The sequence below is a fragment of the Hippoglossus hippoglossus genome, chromosome 13 (assembly GCF_009819705.1).
Source record: "Hippoglossus hippoglossus isolate fHipHip1 chromosome 13, fHipHip1.pri, whole genome shotgun sequence".
NCBI classification, from domain to species: domain Eukaryota; kingdom Metazoa; phylum Chordata; class Actinopteri; order Pleuronectiformes; family Pleuronectidae; genus Hippoglossus; species Hippoglossus hippoglossus.
The window spans coordinates 20,164,504-20,192,425 of NC_047163.1; the positions used below are offsets into that span (position 1 = coordinate 20,164,504).

Genomic DNA, 27,922 nt, shown 5'->3' on the forward strand with positions numbered 1-27,922 from the left:
CTGCGTCCCTGGCAGGCAACACTCAGGGCACAATGTACCAAAGTGTTCAGAAATGGGAGGGCACAGTCAGAGCAGGAGAGGGAGACATGTGTGTGTCTGTGAGTGTGTAGTCAGAGCTAAATAAAGACCAAGATGTCGACCACAGCTGAGTATGACTGTATAGTGATCGGGGCTGGCGTCCAGGGCTCGTTCACGGCCTATCAGCTGGCTCAAAACAACCAGAGGACTCTTCTGCTGGAGCAGGTGTGTCTCTCACTAAACTTTCTACTGTCACGTTTATTAGGAAGCACCAGTCAGTGAATGCAGATGAACATTGGCAGCTATTCAGACAGTGTATGTGGCATTAGTTCGTGAAGAAAGTATCATGATTCAAACATTCCTTTGTCACCGAATAATAATAATGATAATAATAATAACAATAATACATTTGATTATTGCAGCTCCTTTAACACATTACCTAAGTCAAAAAATGGAAAAAGCTAATAAAAGCAAACAAGTAGAAACATAAAATATTCTATTATATAATAATAACTATTAACTGAAGTACTTTTCCTTCCAGGGAAAGACTCTCCCACCCACGACCTGACTATTACCTTTGACAACTCTGTGTTAACCCCCACCCAGACTGATAGGAACCTGGGTGTGACACTCGACAGCCAACTCTCCCTTACTGCCAACATTACTGTAACAACACGTTCCTGTAGATTCATGCTGTACATCAGGAGAACACGCCCCCTTCTCACTCAGAAGGCGGTGCAGGTTCTGGTCCAGGCTCTGGTCATCTCACGCCGAGACTATTGTAACTCCCTCCTGGCAGGTCTACCTGCTAGTGCCATCCGACCTCTGCAGCTCACTCAGAATGCAGCAGCTCGACTGGTCTTTAACCTAAATTCACTCACACTACTCCGCTCCTCCGCTCCCTTCACTGGTTACCAGTGGCTGCCCGCATCCGTTTCAAAACATCGGTACTTGCGTACCGTGCTGCGAACGGATCGGGTCCAGTCTACATCCAGGACACGGTCAAACCTTACACCCCAGCCCGTTCACTCCGCTCTGCTTCGGCCAATCGGCTTGTTGCTCCCTCACTGTGAGCTGAACACTCAACAAAATCACGACTGTTTGCTGTCCTGGCTCCTAAATGGTGGAATGAGCTCCCCAATGACATCAGGACAGCAGAAAGTTTACACATCTTCCACCGCAAACTAAAAACACAGCTCTTCCGACTATACCTTGAATAAAAGTTTAAACTAACAATTTAGTAGCACTTAAATGGCACTTACTTTTAGCACTTTGTAGTTTGGCTTTCTTGAAGAAATTGTACTTTCTTGATTCTTGTTCTGGGTTTGTACCCTCATGGTTGAATGCACTTATTGTAAGTCGCTTTGGATAAAAGCATCAGCTAAATGAAATGTAATGTAACCCAATTATTATTATTATTATTATTATTATTATTATTATTATTATTATTATTATTATTATTATTATTATTATTACTTTAAATGTTAGTGGAACTCATTTGTTGTAAAGCATCACTTCTGCAAAACTGTTTTTGAATTGAAAAAAAATGGAATGACTACACAGTCGCCAAAGATACTGTACACCCAGTATTAGGACCATTTAACATCATTTAAAAATTAAACGAAGCAGAGAAGAGTCCTGTAATAACTCACGTGTGTGTGTGTGTTAGAGAGAGGTATCTCGGGAAATATTTTCGTTCACCTTGACCTTTGACCAGTCAGCACCAAACATGTATCATCTGCAGTAAAATGCTAGTTTTAGTGAAAATCCATCCATTGCTTTTTTGCGTACACACACACAGGCTCAAAAACAGGTTAATAATCTCCATTGTTATTCTATTACATATGACAGAAACAACACAACATATTTTGGGCCATTGGTGTCTTGCCCAAATTAAAGTTGTTTGTTTTGACGTTGCGTTCATCTTCTCCAGTTCGTCCTGCCCCACACCAGAGGGAGCTCCCATGGCCAGACCCGCATCATCCGCAAGGCCTACGATCAGGACTTCTACACCCACATGATGGAGGAGTGCTACGAGCTGTGGGCTCAGCTGGAGAGGGAGGCAGGCGTCAAACTGTACAGGTAAGCAGTCAGCAGAAACACAGAGACAAAAACCCATTAAATAGAACATAACAAAAGCTTCAGCGGAACGCGGAGATTTGTCACATTCAAGGTGCTATGTAAGCACAAGAGTCGCAACTCAATCCACGGGAGCCGTAAATGCACGACTTTCTCATTACCTCCAGCGTCACTGAATCACCCCTTGACAGCTCCCATGCCTCTGAATGTAGGGCAGGGGCTTTTTCATTTCACTACACCTCTGATTCTCATTCGGGGAGCAGGGAGGTGTTTGTGTGTTTACAAAGATGACAGTGGCATCAAACTGTGGCCATGCTTCCAGCAGCAATGTAAGTTCCCTGGTCTTATTACCTCTGAGCAGCCGTATGTGTTCTTACTGCCAGCTAAATAACATGGACTCATTATTCATGACTCAGGGTAACTGTCCATGATACTAAACCATGCCCACATTATGCTCCCTAGAAAAACAGTGCACCTCCCTGTCCCCCTGCACCCATCCACCGCTCATGACTGATGGGTCCACATCTTAAAAGCCACCTGTGCCCTTGGGCTGGCAAAAAAAAAAATGTCTGCATCACAATCAGAAATGTCTGGGCTGGTGTGAGTAATGCCTCCCACTTCTATTGCTGCCTCTGGGACAGATGGAGCCATCGAAACAGCCCCAGAGCGCAAATAAAATCTACCCAGCAGCCATTTTTATCTTCTCCACATACGTGACAGCCTCTGGTGACAGCCGATCCCCTGCTTTAATAGGCCAGACTCATTGAGGAATAATATTTACAATCTTACACATGCCTGCCTTGCTTTTGCTTCCTCTGTCACACACTCTCATACACACAAGCACAAAGGCACGAGACACGGTCATAAAATATACTAATGGATGGCTGAAGCCTTTAGTCTGGCGTGTCTGTGCCTTATGGCTACCGACAGATGTCGGAGCAGCCCTCAGGAAACACTGCTGGCAAAGCTCAAGTCTTACTAAATTACTAAATTAGACCCTATGTTTCACAACCTCTTAGTCTGGGAGATGCTGTGATCTGCTGTTTTACTGTTCACCGGACATTTGATGTGCAGTCAAATGCCACTATGAGGATTATTATAAAGGTTAATTCCCTTAATTACAACTGGGCTCTTAGTTATGCATCATATAAGGGCCATTGTAGGTTAAAATAAATTGCACACCCAGGCGGGGGGGGGAGATTATTAAGTCATTAAAACTCTTCCACTCAAATTACTATTTCTTCAAAGGGCTAAACTTCAATTTCCTTATTCCTGAATCTGAAAGCAAAGTAAACACATTTTATGATATCATAGAATATCAAAGTTATTTCTCATAAATGAATGACTTTTATGTCAGAAAAGCTGTCGCAGTATTACTCCCTTCCCCAGCTCAATAGTATACGCTAAACAGATATCAGGCTAAGACACACAAGCGCTCCCAGGAGAATTAGATGTGAACAATGCAGACTCTGTTTTTCATCGAAACCCAACAACACAAACAAAACAGCCACGTCTGCAGCCACGTAGCTTTTTGCTTTCTGTCTGAACACCCACTAACCTCCAGGTTAAAGAAAATCATGGAAGAGAAAAGTAACTACTTTTAAGATTACATCAGTTTCTGTGTTATCCGTTGCAGACTGACTTGTTGTTTTATGACTGATGTTTTTAGTTCTAATGATAACAGTAATTACCCAATCGTCTTAATAAACATCATTCAAAATGATCAAGGCCTGTGTGACTGACCAACTCACTGACAAACATCATCATCCTTCGGCCCACCTACCAGCGAGCCATTTATAAACTCTTGCTGATGCACTAGCGTCATCACATCAACATCTTCCCAGGTGCCTTCACCTCTGTGCCTCCTTTTCTTTTTCCCTGGGGGCTTTTTCTGGGCAGGTGAAAGGCTGCGTAAAGCCATTAGCCTTCATGCAGGGGAGTCGTGAAGAGAAGCATTGTGGAATCAAACAGATTGAGTGGACATAGCATTACCATCTCTGCTTCCAGTTGGCCAAGTGAGTACATAGGAGGGTTGACCCAACTGACAGTATTACTAAAGTGACAGTCAAGCATATGTCCTTCATACTCTGAGACCCGAACATTAATAACTCTCTCTCTGAACATTTCAGCTGGTGTGTCGGAGCAGAAGGCTGGTGTTTGTTTGTGTTTTTGTTGTCTATTGCACCAGCACCTCACTGTCCTTTGTCTTATTTCATATTATTTTCCGAGGATCTATAGGAAGGCGGAGGGGGGGTTTGTGAGGCAGAACCTTTGTGTCGACATCCTTGAGTCAATCCACCCAGCTCCATGAAGGCAATACTAACTGACAGCTCTATTCAAGACTCTGCTTCATTGTCATTCCATTTTCAGTGTGAACATGAAACAGACAAAGGATGAATAACCAGAAAACTAATTTGCGTCTCTGTGTTGAAATATGTTAAACTCAAGGTTCCTTATTAGCCTTTAAAAGAGCTTTCTACTTGATAATGACAGATGACTGATGACTGTTCTTAATCAGGTTTTATCAGGTGTCACCACCTGACCTTTTACAAGACATATACTTAAAATTCAATTAAAGCTATATGTATAAAATTATATATCAGTAGTTACATGATGACACATGAGCTTTTTATTGTACTCTGAATCTGAGATATGGTTGAAAACTCTGAAAGAGCTAATTAGTGACCTTTGAGTTGTAATTAATTGTCAAGTATACTGTTTACAAGGTCAGAATGAAGCCAATACCTTTACTATTTCTTCAAATCATTACCAAACTAGCCCCCCAGGCTGAATATGTGCCCTGGATACATCTTTCACACCCTTTGTCCTCATCTTCCCTGATTTTTTTAGACAAACAGGACTCCTGCTGATGGGACCAGAGAACAGTGCGAATTACCAGCAGTTTAAGAGCACCCTGCAGAAAAACAAGGTTCCTATGGTGACCCTGACCCGTGACAACTTCAGCCAGCACATCCCCCATGTCAACCTGGCTGAGGGAGATGGAGCGGTGGTGGACGTCACCGCTGGAGTTCTCTACGCTGACCGTGCACTCAAAACTGTACAGGTACAGCACTGATGTCGTTGATAGAGCATTGGGTGTGTTAGCTCCAGCAGCTGGTGCCATGAGTATAGGCTTGATGTTTAATGGGGGGGGGGGGTCAGACACTGAAATGCTCAGTGTCTCATATCTCTCTCATGTTTCAGGTGTATTTCAATCAAACATACATGGATGTTTGTTTCTGGGTTCGTGGCAGAAAGCCTGTGTTTCTCTATCATGATAAATAATCTACCCTACCCTATTTATTTTTTTTCCCAATAGCAAAATAATACCTTTCAGAGCATGTGGAAGTGATGAAAGATAAAAGAAGCAAAACATTTTCTGATTTCATGTACAAGCACGCCATAGAAAACTGGGCTGAGAAATACCCAGACGTGGATAATTGTTCATATTTCATGGCCATTACTTGAATCTAATATTAGCTCATACCGGGAGTATCTTCAGCAATACATCCACATTACTGTATCCTGTCAGCACCGACTGAAAAAGCACTGGAGGAGAACAGAGTCATCTGTGGCTGCCAGGTCAAGCAACACTTCTTTGTTGTTTCAGCGAGGTGCCACATTCAATCGACTGGACAGATGTTCATGTGCTTTTTTGTGGAGCAGCTGTCGATTATAAATTAAAGCTTGTTGTGATAGACATGTATTAGATTAGTAGATCGTTGCTTTGTGCTCTTTCATGCCATGGCTTGTTAATCGCCCCTTGCCTTTAATATTATGTCTTAATGAAAGTCCAAATTGATCTGCCTTGTTCCATTATCTCAGGGTCTCTTAATGTCTTCTCTCTGTCTGTCTGTCTGTCTGTTTTCATGGCTCCAGAAGGGACACAGCCAGTGGTCGGAGGCATTATGATTTTGGGTTGCCTGTGCATCAGTACATCCTGTTGCTGTGAACACGATATCCCAAAACTGCGTTGGGCGAATTTCCTCAAAATCTGGTCCAAACATTCACTTGGACTCAAGGATGAGATGATTCGATTTTGGTAGTTAAAAGTCAAGGTCACCAGGGTCTCACAAAATATGTTTTTCTAAAACATGATATCTGAAGATCAGCTTGAGGGAATCCTTCCACATTTGGCACAAACATGCACTTGGACAACAAGATTAACTGATTGAATGTCAGTGGTCAAATGTAAATGTCGTGGTGACCTTGTATGAATCTGAAAAAATATATATATGTAAAGGGACCCTGCACTGGTTAATGGAGGCATACAACCCTAGTGTGTATTTCTAGGCTCTCTCTTCAGGGCCAGCTCTGGTGTGTTTTACTGTATCTAAATTATGCTAAGTTTTCATTAAGAACAATGCATTAGCAACAAGAGCGGTGTCTCTATTATGATGATCTAAGGTAATGATTTAAAGGACATGGAGAAAGTGCATTTAGGCTTTGTGCAAATCCTCTGTATTTAGTTTAATGGCAGAAAAAAAAACATCACTGTGCCAGGCACATGGTTCAAAAGGGTTGGACTTGGTCTTTTAACTTGTAGTGGGTGTGTCTTTGGTGCAACATGTTAACCAATCGACTGTCATCTCTCAATCTCTTCAAAAGCCTGGTGGGAAAATACTACACCATTGACTTCAGACCACGGTTTTGTCAGTCAGTGGTGCAGTATCACTTCAGTGTCCATGTTTAGCATCTGAGTTTAGCATGTTAGCATGCTAACATTTACATATTATTGCCAAGTCATGTCGTTTTGGTCAATGGTTGTCATTACCGTGTAATGGACCAATGGCAATCTTGGTGATGGCGCTAGATTCAGGGCCAAGTGGTGAAGATTCATCCTCAGAAAGATACTACAACAGTTATGTGAATTTTACTAATTGTCCATCGTTCCCCTCTAAGTAAGTTGGTGACTTATTTGGACCTGAGAGAGAATTTAACCTTCAATGGGCATCAATGGGGAAATCAGGTTTCTGTAATCCCCTGCTCCAATCACAAAACAGGGTAAAACAGTCTTCTTGTACAAGTTACTTTCATCTGCGCAAGACAAATACGCACAAGCATGTTTTACTGATATAACTGATATTATCTGACAGTCAATTGATGTTTGTTGTTCTTGTTGATGTTTGTAGCTGTCAGCATGTAAAACTGCTTATTGCAGTTTTCATAATTAAATTTCTCACTCTGGAGCAGATTGCATTACGTTGTGATTGTAATAATATAATTGGACCTACTAAAAAAACAGTTGGCAGGATAATTTGCACATTTGAGAATAAAAAATAGTAACTTTAGGGAGAAGTGCCATTTTAAGACATTTTAAGACATTTTAAGACATTTTAAGACAAGTTAAGACAAAATTATTCCACCTACTGTCATTCTTCTATGACGTTATTCTGCAATTGTATTGTGAAATAGACACAGTATACTGAACATATATTCCTCTTGTTATGTTGTGTAAAAGTCATATATAAAAGTCATATGAGTTTTATATCGTTTTTTTGTATTTGAACAAATGCATCCAGCGAGCACTTTCTTAGGTACACAGTTGTAATACATGGTAGTTCCCCTCTTTGCCTTAGTTCTTCATGTCGTTGATTCCACAAGATGTTGGAAAATATTCTCTGAGATTCGGCTCCATGTTGACATGACTGCATCACATCATCTCTGCAGAGTTGTCAGATGCACATTGAGGCTGCCAAGCTCCTGTTCTACCACATCACAAAGGTTTCTCATTCTATTCTGCCCTCTCAACAACAAGGTGTTTCCATCCAGAGATCTGCTGCTCACTGGAAGTTTCTTTTTGTGTTTGGCTCCATTCTGAGGAAAAACACTAGAGACTGTTGGGTGTTGGATGTTTGACACGACCCTTAACTCAGGCTTTTGACCTGTATATGTAAGATTTACACTCCTGCCACATGATCATTGGATAGTTTCAAGCAGGAGTATAGGTGTCCCTAATAAAGTGCTCAGTGAGTGTTGTTTGTTTATCAGCACTGACACCTTCATCAGGTGGACATCTACTTATTTTGGTGAGATTATCTACTGATAATGGGAAAATAAGTTGTAAAAGAGGACAGCCCTGTTCACTCCCAATATGTTAAAGCAATTGTGCATGTAGATATAATAATAATAATAATTATAACTTTATTTTTTATAGAGCTTTACAAGTGACCCGAGGACTCTTTACATATTTGAGGGAGAAGGACATATCTAAGGTGACAGAGACAAAGAGAAGGGCAGATAGCATCAGACCAGGTCATTTGCATTTTTAAAAAGATGAGTTTTGAGTAGTTTTTTAATGTCCCAGTGGATGGGGCATTGCAAATCTCTATTGGCAGAGCATTCCAGTGGGGGGAGGGGGGGTGGCCACGCTTGATCCGTCTCCAAATGTTCACAGTCTGGTGTTTGGCATGGTGAGCAGACTCTGGTAAATTTCTTGTGTATATTTATTTTGTCCTTATTCATTATATTTTAATTTTGTTATATAGTTCTTTAGAAAATAGGGTGATTAAGAAGTGATAATTGAATTATCAATACCATTGTATTTGAAGGATTTAATAACATATAGGTTAATAATGTATAGCATTGGAGCATTTTCATGAAGACATTTTCTGTCTGTGTCTTTCCCCAGGGGCAGTTTCAGAAGTTGGGTGGGATCATAAGAGACAAAGAGAAGGTAACAGACATCGAGCCTGGGCCTGTTGTCACCGTGTCAACCACTGCTGGTGTTTATCGAGCCAAGAGTGTGGTGATCACCGCTGGACCCTGGGCTAATAGACTGCTGGCCCACACTGGCTTACAGCTGCCACTAGAGGTACTCACATTCTTCAGTGCTTAATATGCAACACTTTAAACAAAGGGTGAAATTATCATACATATGAAATGATACCCAAAACTAGGTCTATAGTATCTACATCTTTAGAATACAGTCCACTGTGTGATCATTTTACAACATCTACAAAACACTGTGGGTTTTCAAGTGGACACATGATCCATAACTCAACCTAAATAGTTCATTATTATATTAAACCTACATGTTCTGGTCAAATGCCATATTTATCCTAAGTAGCTTGGGAGTGACACAAGCTGTATACTGCTACAACAGCGAAGGAAAGCTATAACAGATTCATCAGCAACAGCTTCCCTCTCTGCTAATTGCTAAAAAGGTTTTATTCTGCACTCTTTTAATCTTATCATCACATCTAGTTCACGGGAGGACCAGAAACAATAATTCAGGTTGAGAATTTGACTCCATCCCAGGTGACACTGTTCATATTATTTCGTTGGCCAGCCGTGTCTGTGGATGTTACAGTTACTAGACTATTAATAAATTCAGTCTCTATGTTTATCTAGGAGGAAAAATGTTCAGATTACAAAATACAAAGATGCAGCACTGGCCAACAAGCAGCTTATTATCTGAATATTGACTTTCCAAGTTTCAATATACGGTTTGCTCAGTAGGAATAAGCCAATCAAAGCACATTCTCATGTCCAAGGTGAGATGCACAAACAATTGGTCAGATTCTTTAAAAAGAGAATAAAAATCATTGGAATTCGGTGTTCAGAGCAGCTGGACACCTGAAGCTTTCAGCGTTTACTTTTATATTTACCACAAAAATAAATCTGACTATGTTTAGTATGGACATCTGACTTTATAAAGGTAAAAGGCACTTCCCCAAGTGACAATGGCACTAATGACATTATCAAAGCTCACACACCAGCTTGACTAGTTTCGCACGAGTCAAACTTTAAATCCTCAACTGAGGTTCCTCACAGCATTGACAAAAACCAACGTGCAGGTAATCACGAATCCAAATGTATTAAGCTCATTTGATATATTCTGTATGTGCAATATGAAATCTCATATGCATCAATAAACTTACAAAAAAATAATTATAAAAAAAAAAAAAGGAAAATATAAGTTATTATTATTATAAATGTCCATTCATGTTTGGGAGTAAAGTAAAGTGCGAACATTTGGATTCAGCCACAGTCAGCAGGGCAATTTTTTCCATCTTGCAATTTGCCACATATTCTGAAAAGAGAAAGTGATGGGAAAACAAGCAGACAGCTGTTAGAGTGGAGAGCTGGAGTTGATATTGGAATTGCATTATTCAGGCTCGCAGCAAGCTGGGGGGGTCTGGGGAATGCCATGCCTGAGTGAACTGGTAGAAAAGCGCAGGCTGCGAGTTCATTGGCTCGCCAGAGTACTACTGTCAGAATTTTTATGGTCCCTTGGAATGAGTGCACGGCCGACTAGTTCATTACACTGAAAGCTCCTGAACAATGTGTCCTTATTATTGCCACCTTCAGATGGACGTCATTTGTATAACCATGCTTACATTTCATTAAAACCTAATTCTCACTTACTGCCGCAGAGCTGCTTTTGTAATCGCACCTTTTATTGGTGAGAAAACAAGAAACCGATGAGGCGGATGCAGTGTAGGTGGTGTTTTGCATGATTGTATTTTAAGGTTTAACCAGTGTGGAGTTTTAGTGCCGATACCAAGCTGCTTATTTTTGTCCCAGTGTGTGTTCACTCAGGTTTAACTAGTCAAGTGTTGATTAGTTGTACAACAAATGTGTAATGACTCAGGGGGGTGATGCTCGTGCTGTCTATATCCCAATCAGTAACTTTACAATAGTATAATAATACCATTTTATAATGAGAAACTTCAACCCTATGATGATGAATGATTGGTTAATCCAAATAAAAGTAAAAGACAGACAGGGAGCCTGATCTCTCTACCGGTGTCACCATCAGGTCAATAATTCACATCTGCAAAACTCATGAGCACATTTCATATCTATGGTCCCTAATGGTTGTATTGTGACCTGTGACCTTTCCTGTTCTGCACAAACACAAAAACCTTAAAAAGGAATAATAGAGCACAGCACATAAATGCTGCTCAGAGGACGAAGTCTGTGTATTCGGGACACTTCTTCAGGACAGAGGTAAATAGAGGGTGTTCTATTCTAATGCACGAGTCGTGTGTTTAATCGCCTCACCTCACGAGGACATCAGCAGCCTGAGTCAATCAAATCAAGTGGGTCTCTTCAAATTACAGCAAAGCAAATACTGTAAAAATAAAGAATTTGAACTTACCCTTTAAACATACAAGTAACAGACTAGTCAAAGGTCATTTGAATAGTTTTTGTTATGTTCATATATCAACCATTTTGATAACATACACTGAAAAACAATGTATATGCAATATATATTTAATACATATCAATATAATGGGATACACTATGGTCTGTCATCACATCAGTCATTATGTCTGCAGTAACAACCAGGTGTCAGTAATGGTCTCCCCTGCTTTCTCTTCTGTAGGTGGTGAAGATCAATGTGTGCTACTGGAAAGAAAAGGTTCCTGGATCATATGACGTGAAGCAGCGCTTTCCCTGCTTCCTGCTGACTGAGTGTGAGGAGGCCAAAGAACACATCTATGGCCTCCCCTCCAACGAGTACCCAGGCCTGATGAAGGTAAGAGGAACTCTGGATTACTCTGTTTACAGACACCTCAGGTCACTGCAGTGTGTTCATTTTAAGTAGACTGTAACATTGAATATTTATTTTTCATGTGATTTAATTTGTTAGTTTTTCTGGTCTATCTATGGTGTCATTACTCAGTATTAGTATCTAAACCAGTGCTGTGTGAGCACTGAGGCAAACACAGCTTTGTATTAAATGAAGGGACATGCACCCACTGCATCCAATGATTGGACTTATTATAGAGTAACAAAGCATATTCTTTCTTATGAATAACCATTGATCTTGATTTTACGCACACACGCACACACACACACACACACACACACACACACACACACACACACACACACACACACACTAATATCTGTGTGTTTCTATGTGTACACATTCTTTTATACATTGAATATCTTTAAATCATCAAAGTGACACTAGAGCACTCCAAAGTGACCCGAATTATTTTCAGTGTTTAGTCATTGTTAACTTTTGGCAGCAGTAGGAATCTCTTATCAGCTCTGCTACTATGTTTTCTCATTCTTCTCCACGGAGCTGCTTCAGCTCTGTTGAGCTTGGTTGACCAGGGATTTTGTGAGCGAGCATCCTTTGTTAATTTCAGTTGTGATTGGCTTGAGACTGACTCTGACTGTGACTCTGCAGGACTTAAACATTGTTGTTTTGCAGCCATGGCTTGAGGCTCGGGCTGATTGTCTTGCTGTGGAACAAATTGTCTCTAAAGTAGCAGGTTTCCTGTAGGCTGCAGTGATCCGTGTTTTTTTATTTGCAATATATTCAGATCACTTCATGGAGGGTCTTTTTCTGTTGACCAGTGTTAGAAAATACACAAACATGAAATCTCACATATATATTACACATCTGCTATCCACTAATTCCAGAAATCTCTGTTTGTCTGCATGTGGCTCACACATCTACGGAACCATTCTTTCGTAATTTGTGGTTCGGACACAAATGTGTTCAATATTAACAACCTTTGAATTAACAATACCAGTGCTCTGTAGCAGCAGTGGGACGCGTCGTGAGTGATGTTTATGAATAAAACTGCCTTTCCCGACCTCACAGGCGCGTTCACAACAACACTAACGACAACTGATTCTCCAGTTCAGGGTTCTGTGAACTGAGCCTTTACTCGCCACGGCTCAATTTGTGCAAGTCACTTTGACAGTTTTAAAAAGAAAGGTGCAACCAGGATTTTGTACCTGCCATTTTGATAGTTCATTGTCAGACATACATAACCCTCACAGCTGTAATCATAAACTGCTGCGATAAAGCACTGAGGGATTTGTGCATAGTTTGGTTGAGATGTTGGTGAATGTTGCCGTTGACAATACTGCCACATGGGTACAGTTGGTCCCCACTCTAAAACTCAAACACAGCTGCAGAGTCAACTGTAGAGTGGGTTATGTCCGCCCCAACATCCGATTAGTTACAAGAGCTGTGCTTGGTTCGATGGCACATGTCTATTGGGGCATTATGGGTAACCAGCGGGAGCTCGCAGCCTAATAGCAGACCACATGCATAGAAGAGAGGGGGGCACAGATGGTGATGCCACGTCGTATTATTCACTGTGAGACACAGCCGCCAAAGATACTGTATGCCCAGTGTTGGGACCATTTAACATAATTTGAAAGAAAACGAAGCAGAGAAGAATACTGTAATTACTCACAATGTGTGTGTGTGTGTGTGTGTGTGTGTGTGTGTGTGTGTGTGTGTGTGTGTGTGTGTGTGTGTGTGTAAACTGGAGATCTTTTCATGCCTCAGCTCCCCTGCTGTGCCTCTAGTCTCTGGGTTTGACTGCATGCAGCATGTCAGACCATACAGAGCACATAAAAGCAACTGTGAGGGTTTGGAGTGTGTGCCACTCCTCACCCTCAGTTGCCTTTGAAGCTGGTAACAGGGGCTGAGGTAAATAATGCAGTCATGTGATGATATCATTTTGTGCCTTGTTTCTGACTTTACCTCACACAAAACTTCACCTGATTAGTTTCTAAAATATCCCCATTCACTGCTGCATAAACAGAGCGGACCTTGACCCACACACTGGAAACATGACTTTTTATCATTTAAGAACATTGGTCCCAGGTAGATGGAGAATATTAGAAACACACACAAATATATATATATATATATATATATATACACAGTATATATGTTCTGATTTCCTTGTTGTCTTAACCACCTTTACCAGAAGCAGGGTTTTGTTTCTGCCCCTGTGTGTGTGTGTGTGTGTGTGTGTGTAACAATTAACAATTTATATTGATCAGAAAATGTGTTTTCATTGTACGATGTCATGAAGAAGTCACAAAGAAGACAGAAAACTGAATCATTTCCCCTCTGACTCCTACGTGACTACAGACGAGACTTAAAGCTTTTATTGATCGTCCTCTCTGCTCTGTCACTGCACAGATGCTGCACCTGCTGCTTAGAACAGGAATGGCTCTGCTGTGGACATGCTCTCTTAAATTATGGTGGTGGTGGCAGTGAATATCAAGGCTTACACAAAGACCATAGATGAATGAATTCATAAATGCAGAGTGTTTGTTAAAAGTAAATATAGGCATGCAAAAGCATGGAGCTATAGAAATTCTGCAACAGCACACACCTTACAACACATTGCTTATAAATAATATTGATTATGTCATCCTTTGTGTAGATATCTTACCATATGGGCAGCGAAACAGACCCAGACCAGAGAGACAAGCAGACGGACAGGTCTGATATTGACATCCTCCAGCGCTACATTGCCCGCTGTTGGCCTGGCCTGCTCCCTGAACCTGCAGTGGTGGAGAGCTGCATGTATACGGTGAGTATCAACACGGGATTCCACAGCGTTCGCTCCTCCTGATCCACCAGAGTGTTTGAGCTTCAGAAGGTTAATGAATGTGTCGTCATCAAGGAATGCTCAACAACACTTATTTAATGATATGTAGATAGTTAGTGTGAGTGAGAGTTAAAGGTATCCTGTTTATTCAAAGACATCTTATGGTAAGTAATTTGTATAAAGGTTAAGATTCAAGATATTTGAAAATAAAAATGAATATTTAAAGTGTGATAGGTAGTTTGTTGTAGGCTTAGCAACTAGTGTTGTAAAAAGAACACAAGTGCACTTACTTTTTACTCAAGGTTTATTCAACCTTTTCATATCTCTGTAAGGTTTACAACTGGATTTCTTGGCTCGTCTCACCAAACTATTGTTGTGTCTTCTCTCTCTGTATGCAAGAAAGTCAAAGTGCTTTCTTGTTAGCTGTCATCTCTCTGACTTCCAACTCAACCTTGGTCAAATACTGCAATAGAGAAGAGGGGACTCAGTATTATGACACAAATATGTGGTGAATTTAGATTATCGTCTGACGCTAAGTGTTATAAAACACATGACAGAGCAACTTGCAGAGCTCCAGACCTCGTTGTGTTGCTCATGAAACCGCCGGTAACAAGACTGCATCTTCAACAACAGAGTTAATAATGAGTAAGAGTTTATTACTGAGAAGTTAATTTATATAAAACTAGTTCAGAGCCTGTCTTTAACATGCCTGTAAGGCATGTTCAGACTTCTAGCTTGTCAGCTAGAAGTCTGAAAAAATCTTCAGACGCAAGTTCACAACTTTTCAAAATAAAAGCTCTGTAATTCAGCCTGATGCAATGCATAAAAGCAACTAAACAAACATTGTACTTTTACTATGAAGACAGCTTGCCAAATCACGACAAAATAGAATTTGTACTTCTTTGGGTAGTCTAAAATAGATGTGCCAAGTACAGGCACACAGACGTTTGTGGAATTCGTGGGTAGATGTGAAAGTGTCAGGGCGTCAGTATTTAATTTACTGGCGAATTTTACTCTCAATGCCGTGCTCAGGTGTTAAGATTCTGTCTAGGGGGTGTGTGTGTGTGTGTGTGTGTGTGTGTGTGTGTGTGTGTGTGTGTGTGTGTGTGTGTGTGTGTGTGTGTGTGTGTGTGCATTGTGCAGCCGCTCTACCCTCCAGCAACACAGTGAGCTGCTCACATACTGAGGCTGGGGGAAAACATAATTTCTGTGACCTTGTCCAATGGCAGTGAAAATCCTGACAGTCACGCTCTTTTCTCTCTTAACAGCGAGCGTGGTGTTCCATCACCAGTGATTGTTAAGACAGGACAGGGAGTTAAATGACACGTGTCTCTGAAGTTCTAATAAAATGTTGCGTTCTGTCAGAGGTCATTATGTATTCTACGACGGACTCTTTCATGCCGTTAAACACATTTTACACATCACCCACAGAGACACAAAGAGAGATACAGCTCTAAAGGCCACATGGCCATATGGAGAGAGGGAGCGTGTGTCCTCGTCAAACAGTTCCAAGGACATTCTGCTTAGTTCACTATTCATGTCTCCATATAGCGGAATGAAGAGGCAGGAGAAAGAAGGCTGCGGTACTCTAAAATAAATATGCTGCATTGCTATTACTGAACAAGAGCATCAACACAGTCATATTCTGTGAGATCCTGCTGCAGTTCTAAACCTGAACAGTTTGTACTTTTCAAAGCTGGATCTGAGTGTATCGGTTTCTCCTTGACACTGTGGGTGCTGTCATTTGAATCTGTGGCTGTCAATGCTGACTCTTCTGTTGTTTTTGCAGCTAACGCCCGATCGTCATTTTGTGCTGGACTGTCACCCCACCTACAGTAACATTGTGATTGGAGCAGGATTCTCAGGTACAACACAACCCAATCAGACAAGGTGTTTGTGTGTGTGTGTGTGTGTGTGTGTGTGTGTGTGTGTGTATTATATTGTTTTCAAGGCACTTGGTTCTAAACCAAAGTATTGGATCAATTCAAGTCTGATGGCGTTAGATGAAAAGTCTGAGATTTGTTGCAGCACATTGTTGCCATTACGGTTAAGTGGTGAACTCAATTAGATACTGGTAGCTATGACTGGTACCTACTGGTCCAAACAAAACTGCAGCAAATGTCTGAGCTATAGCAGAGAGCGAGAAGCAGAGAGTCAGACCTGGTAGCTACTGCTGCTGGTAAATGTGGTGGCGGTATGCAGCTTTTGATTGTGATCCACTAGTAAACTGAGAGAAGAAGAAGAAAGAAGGAAGAACACGACAAACTTAATGAAGCACATGGTGATGCATGGGATACATGTGAAAGCAGAGGAATGCTCTGTATTTGATTGCTTGCATGACCACATGCAAATGTTTGGAGCTGGAGTAATTTGCTCTGTTAAAAGGATAGTTCACCCAAGAATGAAAATTCTCTCATTATCTCCTCACCACTATGCCAATGGAAGGGTGGGTGAAGTGTTTGAGTCCACATACAACTTTTGGAGTTTCAGGGGTAAACAGAGTTGCAGCCAAATCCAATACAATTGAAGTAGCTAGCGATACTCACAAGTTCCTGCGAGAAAAATCCATGCTCAAAGCAGGGGCAGGTTCTCTGCACAGTTCGTCCACAACATCAACAAATCCTCTGCATTATTCAAGCGAGAGGTGCAGCAGCCTGGGGTGCAGCAGGCAGAGGCAGGAAGTGACGTATTAACTCTGCTGCCGAGATCACGTGATCATCTTTACAGCACCCCGAAGGAGACTGTTGACTATGCTTTACATTTGTTATTTAGAGGAATAGCTTTATATCATCAGAATAGCAGTGATATGGAATGTTGTATTTTCTCAAAACAAATCCCCCTCATGTACAATGAGAATCATAAAGGACCTTAAATTGAGCCCTGTGGTACACCACCTGAAACATTAGAAGAAAGAGGAGGAAATTATCATTTTAACTTAAATGGATCTACATCGAAAATGTAAATCAGTCAGGAGCCTTGCGCTGAACGCCTGCAACTCTTTTGAGATGCATTATGAGATGTCAACCACATCAAATAAAAGCTCAAAAAATAGAATTGGAAGTAGACTGTACTAGTAATATATCATTTGTTATCCTGAACAAAGCGAACACAGTACTACTGTGGCAGCCCCTGAAAACATAATGGTTAAAAGTTGTGGGAGGCCAACTTTCTACAGCACATTTTATATGAGTGATAGTTTTGATATAGGCTGGAAGTTTTAGAGTTCAGTTGGGTCTAAGTTTGGCTTTATGATTAATGGTTGAATTTCGGGTTGCTTAAAGTGGGTGGGACATAGCTGCCCTCTAGAGATGAGTTTATCATAGATAAAGTACTGGAGCCAACTCAAATATTGGTTTGGGAAACTACGAAGCAGCACTTGGGAATGTGGGAAATTACAGTATATTAAACAAGGAAGGGAGATTCTAAATCACGTCAAATTGCATTGAGGTCTTTATTTATTTGTAGGGTTTGATATGTGAAATCCAATGTTACTTTTCTTGATAGGACTGAAGGAAATTATAGAGTTTTCACAAGTTCCTGGACAGTGAAAGGTAGTTGAATTCAGTAATGTGTTTACTGTATCAAATAAATCCTTGAGTCTGTGAGCGCTTTTGAAATAATCTCTAAAAAGTACATACTTAGTACTTGCAGCTTTGTCAACAGGCTGTTATTTGGACAGGCAATTTCTACGATGGCAGGGTTTTCCCTCAGTCTCTGGAAGGCTTAGGTGCTGCGGTGGTATGGGTGTGTGTCTCTGAGTGTGAGTAAAACTGTGTGAAAATATGCATCTTCTCTTAAATTTGGAACATTATCATGAAATTATATATAAAAATGCAAACCGGGTTGTTTAAGGAATTAAAGGGAAACAGATGGATTCATTGATGGAGTTCCATGTCCTGAACTAATCCTTCATGTCAGTGATACTGGTACATTTGAGGTTAAAACATTGATTTGAACTGCACATTTCTCACCCCCCATAACAACTTGACTGTAACAGAGTTTGGCTGCTGAACAAAACCTTTGTTTGGTTGTATGTTTGTGGACAGCTCAGTGTCCCAGTGGCCACTAGCTGACTCTAACAGTTACTCTAGCAAGTCGATTCCGTTCTCCCTCATTCCTCTCACATAATTATTTTCTCTGACATTTAACATTTTCCAGACTTCAGTCTTTCTGAGCTCATCATCTGTGACAGCCTGACTCTTGGCTGTTTGACAGATATTATCCCTGGTTCATTCCTGCAGTAAATGCAGAGGGAGACACAAAGAACTTGTTTCCACTACTCGTGAATTTACAGAACATTCCCCATCAGCCCTCAGAATAACTCCTGCATGTTGAACAGAACTAACTAAAACCGGTGCTGATTAACCATAGACTGACTCGAAAACACCCACTGGCCCAGCAACATAATGAAGCTACAAACAATTCATAATGTAACACGAGATCAGTGTTCACATAACTGTTTCTGTTTTAGTCAACTGACAAGTAATTGTGTAGTTCTTAAAAATAAGACAACCCTAGTTATTTTAAAACTAACTTTCAGAAAATAACATTGTTTTATTTGTCACTACCTAATCCCGTCTTTTTTAATTGTTTTTTCCTATTGATTTCGTTTAGGTTTGAGCAAAATTGCTGAGGTGCTGCCGCTGTTTTACAGCCAATAATCTGTAACATTTTTTATGTCTCTATCTGTGGTCTGTTGCTGCGTGATCTTCAAATTGCTTTTAAATTGTTTCATATTGTTTGCTTTATCTTGTGAAGCACCGTGTTACTGTGTTTTGAAAGGTTCTATATAAATTAAGTTTATTAGAAGTTTATTATTACAAAGGTAAGAAGAACCATGGGAGTTCAAGAACTATAATCAGATTTTTTCCTCCACTCTCGCTCTGCTCTTCTTCACTCTCGCCGAACAGAACCAGTGAGATGGTTGAATGAGAGCTGAGGTTTGACCTTGTGTTTCCTTATCTTAAAGGGGTCTAGAGAGAACAGAAGATGTGTACAGATGGTGTTAAACACTGAGCAGCTGTTCTGTGCCCGGACCAAAAGAGGAAAGAGTCAGAGAAACAAAGTGCAGGTGATGAGTAAAAATGAAATCAAGACAAGTTACCTATAACAATCAGACATTTAAAAGTGCCATCTTTTTGCAAGGTGCTGCCTGGGACTCAAAAGTGCTGAATAGTTTTCTTATTACAGGTTCTTGATATGTGGATCAGGTTATCTGAATTGGCAGCACTGGGTAATTTGAAGCTCCTCTGGGGAAAAAAGACCTGGTGGAGCATCCAGCCGTCATTAGCACAGGTATGCTGAGCAGGATGGGGTGAGCTGGGGTAGGGAGGTGTAGCCCAGGCTCCTTGGAGAAATGAATCTGAGTGGAACTAATAGTCAAAGGGCTTGGGCTCAGGGGGCATCATTTAGTGATGCACTGTTGATCTTGCTTAAGGCTATTAAATCTACAAAAACAGGTTCACTGATAGCTTCCATGACCCAGGCTGAATGTGGGTGGAGAAGTTTCTTCTTTCCCAGAATAAGTTAAAGTTGTCAAAAAAGTGCAGGCGGCAACTTTTTCACATGGATGAAAATAGATAGATGTTCAAGCTCAGTAATCAGGAGAACACTTAAGCCTCTGTGCACCTCAGAAAGTGGCCAGAAAATAAACGTGGTGTAAAAGAACATTGTGTTTTTATAATTTAAGAAACATAGCCAAGATTAAGTCTTTTATCTCACGTACAGACCTGGAAAAATCATTCACGCCCTTATTTCCTCTCACCTCGAATACTGTAACTCCCTTTTTGGTGGTCTTCCTCCGAAATCAATCCAGCGTCTACAGTTAGTCCAGAATGCTGCCGCTCGGCTTCTAACACAATCCAAATAATGTAACCATATCACCCCTGTTGTAGCATCCTTGCACTGGCTGGTCTCAACCAGGGTCCAGTGGTTTGAGGACAAGGGAGATGAATAGAACAGTGTGTTGTGCTCTGTCACTGCCAACAACCAAAGGCTGTTCACTACTCTCATCAGTGGATATGGGACCTACCACAAGCAATGTCTGTGAAGCTGGAAGTCAGAAGGGATTTTCCACCCTTACACATTTAGTCTTTCATAAAACTGAATCCCATACCTGTTACCTTTATCTTCAACATTTGGCAACATCATCATACAGTAGATGGCACATTTTCACCATGTTCTAGGTTTGGCTGGGGCAGTGTTTTTGCCAGAGAGGGAACCATAATGGAAACAGTCTGGTATCTGGACAGTAAGTAACAGTAAAACTAAATAGTAGAAAATAAAAACGAATGATATAATCAGTAAAGTCACTCCTAACATACAAAAAGGAAGAATTAGTTTTGACTTGTCTTCAATTATTTCATCCACCCACATTAAGAAAAATTCTCAAACACGTGTGTTTTAAAACAGACAGAAGCTGCAGAGGAAGTGGCGTTCCACCAACCGAGAGGATTTCCACTTAACCTGGAAGGGCAGTCCAAGAACGTACAAGAAAGCCCTCTGAAAATGCCAGAAGCTCCTATCATTCATGATTAATAGAGGAAAATAACAACAACCCCAGGTTCCTCTTCAGCACTGACAGAGTCACAGCTCTACTGATCCATCTATTCCTCTAACTCTGAGGAGCCTTGATTTCATGAACTTCTTTACAAATAAATTATAACTATCGGGGGGGGAATAGCACAGATACATTGTCCAGTACAGAAACCTTGGAACCAACTGCAGCACCAGATTTATATTTAGACCATTTTCCTTCAAAAAATCTTTCGGAGCTAGTTTCTTCTTCTCAACCATCAACTTGTCTTTCTAAGGTCTCGACCTTCTATGTAAGATATAATAATGTATATAAGATGATGTATATTGTGATTTGGTGCTATACAATACAATACAATTGAAATTTAAGTGCAATAGATGCCACATGTAGCAGAGCACATCAGCAAATTAACAATATTTACAACATTGATGAGTGAGGTGTATCAATGTTTAAAGAAGTTATACTCAAGAAAATGTCTGACAGAGATAAAGAGAGCAGTAATGACAATTCTAATGACAGGTATTGCTAATAGCATATTGTATATCTGAGCAATTTAGTCGTAATCCGGATCCACGATCAGCTGCCACAAATGATGCTCAGAATATAGTATTGTATTAGAATACAATAGAATAGAAAGCCTTTATTGTCATTGTATAATGATATGTATGAAATATACACATTGTATACAATATACGTATGACGTACATGATTATTCCACAGTCGTCAGTTCACCATAGTTAATAAAATAGGGGGTGAAGTATCATTTTGTGCTTTGACAGTTTTGATTTAGAGTTCGAATGTTCCTAGGAAAGAAACTGTTCACGAGTCTGCAGGGTCGAGTTTTTAGTGACCAGTAGCACCTTCCTGAGGGCAGCCGCTCAAACAAATAGTGGCCAGGGCAAGAGCGGCCCTTGACAATCTTTTGGACTCCAGAGAGTAAGCGGACATTTGCAATGTCTTGGAGTGAGAGAAGGGGACAGCCAATGATTTTTTGTGCTGTATTTCCTTTTTGTCGACTGCAGTCATACCACGCTGTGAGGCAGTATGTCAAGCTTCTCTCTATTGTGGGGCGGTAAAAGACCACCAGCAGCTTTTCAGGAGGGCCTGTAGTCAAAATGAAAATATCAAAATCTCAACCAGACAACGAGCAGAAAAAGACCTTGTACACCAAGCACGTGCTGATGAGCGTCAGCAGCAGCCACATGAATCTGCAACACTTGTTCCTCCTCATCCAGGTAGAGCAGGGAGCCAAGTGGCCCAGTGCACAGAGGAGTGTGTGTGAGGAGCTGTGGACGTGTGTGTATGTGTGAAAAGCTCCAGGGTTACAGGTACATGTCTGTGCGTGTGCGTGTGGGTCAGAGGATCCAGATCACAGTCTAGGATGTATTTTTGGACAGGAGAGAGAGAAAAAAAATGGAGAACAATAGATGATAACATCATCTGCATAGAGAATCAGGGTGTTAGATAAAACGGGTTAGAATTAAACATTTATTATCATTATTGATTTCAGCGTGGAAAGTTGGTGCTAACTGCAGCAGGCAGGTTCTGTGTTTGAACTTGCTGGCAGACCAGGCTCTTTGTGTGGAGTTTGCATGTTCTCCCTGTGTCTGTGTGGATTTTCTCCAGGTACTTTAAATCCTTCCACAGTCCAGCCTTTCGTTAATTGGTGACTCTGTTGCGTGAAGGTGTGAAGATGAGCATGTATCGCTGTTTGTTTTTGTATCTTAGTCTTGTGATATGCTGATCACTAGCTGGGTTTGGCTCCAGCCCCCTCGCAACACTTAGTCTCTTTTTAGGCTAGGTTGCACAAAAACTACACAATGGACTTTCACAAAACTTGAATCAAATGATCTGGTCAGGAAAGAACCTGTAATATTTTGTTGTGGATTTGGATCACACAATTTTTTTAAACTTTTTTAAACATTACACGATTTAGCGGCATTTTGCAACATTTTCACAGTTTCCCCTGCTAATTATTCATGGGTAATGATTAAAAAATCAGGCACATTATGTGGACTAATTTCTATGATTGTGTGAAATTAGGGCCTTGACGGAGGTATGTGTTCTACTGAGAGCCATGAAGTAAAAAAAAAATGGAAAAGAAACATTTACAATTAGAAATAAATGTTACAATGGGGCTCTACAAATAAAAATGACAACCTACAGAATCGGTTGTTGTTGTGTGTTTACAAAATCTAATTGAAGTGTTTACCAAATCTAATTTTCAAGAAAAGAGTTTTTGTCAATTTATTTCATACATAAGCCAAGTTTTATTTAGTTGTGCCATGTGCCAGCTGTCGGCACCATCGGACAACCAAGCAGCCCCTGTGGTGCTGGTAATTTGTCTACGGCTAGCATCATGGTGGTGGTGAAAGTCGGGAGAAACCACCACAGTCCCATTATGGCCTGCTTTGAATACGACTGTGTCACAGATAAGAGCAGGTGCCTCATACAGGGAGTTGATAAAGTATGTGGAACACTTCTCCAGGGGGAAAACCAACGAATCTGAAAGTCCTTTTGAAAAGCTCACGCAGAAGGCTAAGGAAGCTGCTGGTTACTTAATACAAAGGATCGCCACAAACAGGAGGAGGGTGTTTGGTTGAGTCAGCTGCCACAATGATCCACCATCTATGATCCACCATCATGATCTATACACTATATTTATATAGCACTTCACAAAAACAAGTTAAATATTTATTCACAGACATAAAACTGACTAAATGGATGATGGTACAAACAGACAATGTGAGCAATTGGAAGATCAATATAAACTATAAAACTGAATATTTTACTTCTTAGGAATACAACTGACTTCTTGATCTGGGCATAGGGGAATGACTGAGGTTTAGAATCCTTGATTAATGAGATTGTAATATTCCTGAGTGGCTCAGGAAACAGGGTCTTACAAATGAAAAACACATTTTTATTTGATCACAAGTGGCCGTGGTACAAGCCGTATAATACCCTCCAAAATTGTACCTTTCATTATTGAGTCCAGTGAGGCAAACCTTAGCCCCCACAGCATCCATAGAAATCCTGGGATGTATAATGTACGCCACACACACTGTTCATTCTGCCATGAAGAGGACTTTCAAAGTCATCAGTTAGCTTTACTGTTCACACTACACAGCTTATTGTCTTGTGATCAGGAGTCACTGTTATCACGGCGCTATCACAGAGCGGCAGAATATCCACAGGGTCTAGTTGGACACACCAAGCCTTCCAAATATTCTAGGGACATAGATCCTTAACTTTTAATTAGTTCTTGTCCATTGTTAAAGGTGGAATTACGTTCAGTGTGTCCTGGCACTTTTCCATCTCGTCACGCCATCATGTCCTATACTTAATTATGTCTGAAATTAATAATTTGCTCACAATTCTCTACTTGCAGTGGAGCAGGATAACGGAAGTAGAAGTGTAAAGACCCACCATACGAATGAATTGCATACTAATGATTTAGCGGTTTCTGGGTTCTTATGGGTAGTGAATGTTTGTCCGAGCCTGTTTTCACACCCAATGAAACAAGAGCAACGTAAAGCCATTTGGTTCAGCGGGGGGGGGGGGGGGGGGGGGGGGGGGGGGGCTGTGTCGCTATAGTGATTTGCCCTGGTCACATATTTCACCAGGAGATTATTCTGGATCGTGTCAAAGATAGGTGAGGCTGACAAGAGAGAATGATCATGCTGAGAATATTCAAAAGTCTTTTTTTGCCTATAGAATATAGGCAATGGGCCTCACTGATACTTGGAAGGATAGTAAGGAATCTTTCGGTGAATTTCAAGACAATTTGACTAGATGTTTTCAAGATATGTTGGTCTAGCGCCCGGGCCAAAAACATAACGAAGCAGCGTAGCTGGCAGTAGACGCTCCGTTGCTGAACTGCGTCCGGTGTGACAGGCCCACGACGCAGTAGAACAGTGCCCCAGCCGCTCTGCTGCCGTTCTGTGTCCAGTGTGCCCCGGGCATAAGTCATTAAAGAAGTCATATAATCATCATGACTCTCAACATGATTCCCATCAGAATATATAGAGTAGATTCTGCCAGATCCTGGTGCTTCCTATCTCATGATCCATTCAGTAAGAAGAGGAACAAATGAACAGTAGTCACACTAATTGTCAATTCACACATCGGAGTCTCCTGAATTTCTACAGACGATTATACAAAGAGGCCAGGCTGATAAAGTCTGTAGAAACTGCAGAGCATCTCAGTCTGACATTTGTGTTCACACGTGCACCTCCTCCGGAGAAAATAGAGTTCAGTGCATGAAAGCAGCTTTAGTGTGTTTGCACCACCTGTAATTATCTCTACCAGACGTGTGTTTAGCAAAGTCATCAGCTCTGTGAAGCTGTACTTGGGCTTTGCAGTGTACCTGTGTCATCAGGCTCACAATGATGCTGCTGTTTACCAAGTATGTTAAAGGTGTTGACTCGTTTAGTGTGTTAGCAAACTAACAAAACACAAAGAACAGCTGAGGGCTGTGCAAATGTGGATAGTTTTGTCAATTTAGAAATAAGCAAACTATTAGATTAGAGAGATGTTAATTTGACTTCACTTAATGAAAGCTGAACAACTAAAAATGTGCAATTCATCCGTGACTGTCTGCATGGGTATCCCTCCATTAGTTGAAATAATTGAATTTGGCCGAAGTGGTAGCCTGCAGTACTGGCAATAAAAGTCATTCACTAGTAAATAAATACATCTAAATGTCTTTGTTTGTTTAGTGGGTTGGTTTCTGATGTGTGTTAAATATTATCTGAACTGTTTGTGCTCAGTCTCCAGCTTCTCAGCAGCGGTAGCAAAGGAGCTCAGAGCCACACTGGAGAAGTTCACAGGGCTTATCCATAATACAGAAAAAAAAGTGTGTTGCCTTCCTCCCCCTCCTTCACAATGTGCATTTGTCATCAAAGCCCAACACAAGTGCTTTAAAGCAAGTGCTGGGGGGTTGCCATGGCTACAAAGTCACCCTGTGGGTTCGGCCATCTATTGAGGTTTTCCATTCTCCTTCTCTGGCGAGATGAAAATTCACGTGGCCAAACTGTCAGAGCCAAGCTTTTATGACTTCAAAGCCAGACAGAATCCAGGGGAGCTCAGAGACCTTTGTCAGATGGCAACGAGCTGCATTCCTCAAGCCCCGTTGACATTCACATTTTTCCTCTCAGACCTTAACAACAGGGAAAGTCAGGCTGCTGCATTTTGAAAATAGATGCTTTCTCATCTCAGTCCCTGGGCTCGAGCACATGGAACCATTATGCAGAGAAAGGACAAATCATCCTTATTTAGATTTTGGTCCCGGTTCACTAAAGTGAATAGATGCTCAGTGACAGGCATTGCAGCAGCGTTTCTTTTCTTTAATGCATTCATTCATGTGGGGCTTGCATCCATCGACTCAGACCAAGGCCCGCAGATGCAGACTATTCATAGGCTGCCTACAAGGTGCAGGGCAAAGTCCTGCTTACATTAATACAATCTTTCATCTGACATGGTTTGATGACCTGTGTCCTGTACACACTTTGCCCATCATCATGACTTCTCTTTTCCAGGTCATGGCTTCAAGTTTGGACCAATCATCGGCAAGCTCCTGTGTGAACTCAGCATGGGAAAGGTGCCCTCCTATGACCTTTCACCTTTCCGAATCAGACGCTTCCAAGGAAAGACCAAATCAGCTTTATAGAGCTGTTGCTGGAGCATCAACATGTCATCGTGTCTCGTATAATTCTAACTGAGATTGTCATGGTAATTTTACACTGCGATGTTAGTTTAATCGCACAGTGGATCCACACTGATCACGGATCTTACCTGTTTATATTTTATGGCTGATCAGTTTGTGTATTATATATGTATATACACAAATATACATAGTGGTGTCTATCTTCACACAAATTATTGCACATTGACTTTATTAAATGTGCAATTTCTGGAGCACCTTCTCTCTGATTTGCGGTGTAATCGGATTCCTCATGAAGTGGGGAAATGGCTGCATAAGGAGCTGCAGACCTTGCATATCAAGTGTAGACTCATCACCACTATTGTTTTAACACTGTGCAGTTTCTGTGATATGCTCGGTGCACAGTGCTATATGATGCTTTAATGCTATATACAGCTCCCATTATACAGACTTGCTTTTGAATGGATGACATAAGAAATAATGTGTGGAAGAAGTCTAGTTGTTCTCCGAAGCAACAAGAATGTTGTTTAATTTACCAGCAATAAACTAACACTGCCTCAATTTTAACCAGAAGATTGTAAAAATTTGTCGTGCAATTGTAAAATCACCCATTTGAGACATATGGATGGTAATAAAAAAGCTATATTCTTATTGTCCTGTATCATTTCATGCGTTCGTAAATTACCCTCGCACTTCTCAGCATTCACCACTTAGCCAACTGAGGAGATGGTTAAAAAGACATAAGCCCTCAAGCCATTAGTCCATGATTCAGAGGTGGCCTATTGCCTGGATCTATTCCTCCATGTACTGGTAAACATTTAAATCACTGATCAGTCGGCCTATTACAATGGATGCCAAGCAGGGCCATCAGCAGGAATGGGAAAATTATGCAGCGGAATGGCTGAGATCAGTGAACCATTTGCTCCTTTGCCTCAAAGTGACTTCAGATGGATTGGAAAGGACCATTATGCAAATTGCAAGAATTAGAAATACATTTAACATGCAAATGCAAATATTCAACCACCAATAATCATCATGCAGGGCCAACTAAAACGCCTAAGTCCCAAAATGTGTCGGACACCTGATTAGAGCTCGGTCATTTCTCTCAGGTTCATTGTTGATAATCAAGCCCACTTACAAGAAGAGGAATCCTTTTTTTATCGAAGTATGTTTATACAGGGAGTTTGACCTCTACGCTTAACCACAACCATCCAGCAGCTGTTGAAAATAAAAACTGGTGTTTGTAAAGTACTGGGATGGTAATAGTGTGTTTACAGCTTCACTTCCCTCCACATT

General features: G+C 41.0%; 1 protein-coding gene across 2 annotated transcripts; it reads left to right on the forward strand.

Annotated features, from left to right (window-relative positions):
• Positions 1-62: 62 nt before the first annotated feature.
• Positions 63-27,277, forward strand: pipox (pipecolic acid oxidase). 2 transcript variants are annotated; one of them, XM_034604281.1, is made up of 9 exons: positions 63-243; positions 1,952-2,100; positions 4,948-5,161; positions 8,729-8,911; positions 11,432-11,584; positions 14,259-14,412; positions 16,220-16,291; positions 26,502-26,677; positions 26,905-27,277. In XM_034604281.1, the coding sequence occupies exons 1-8, from the start codon at positions 133-135 to the stop codon at positions 26,630-26,632; spliced, it is 1,167 nt and encodes a 388-aa protein (XP_034460172.1). In that variant the 5' UTR covers positions 63-132; the 3' UTR covers positions 26,633-26,677; positions 26,905-27,277. The 2 variants fall into 2 exon arrangements, with proteins under 2 accessions (XP_034460172.1, XP_034460171.1); XM_034604280.1 differs by having other exon boundaries at positions 14,259-14,408; positions 16,216-16,291.
• Positions 27,278-27,922: the final 645 nt, after the last annotated feature.

Bases quoted from the DNA above. Each gene is read 5' to 3' on its own strand.
- pipox (XM_034604281.1), top strand. From the start codon at position 133: ATGTCGACCACAGCTGAGTATGACTGTATAGTGATCGGGGCTGGCGTC. The intron at 244-1,951 runs GTGTGTCTCTCA...CATCTTCTCCAG, and splicing joins GGACTCTTCTGCTGGAGCAG to TTCGTCCTGCCCCACACCAG. The intron at 8,912-11,431 runs GTACTCACATTC...TCTCTTCTGTAG, and splicing joins GCTTACAGCTGCCACTAGAG to GTGGTGAAGATCAATGTGTG.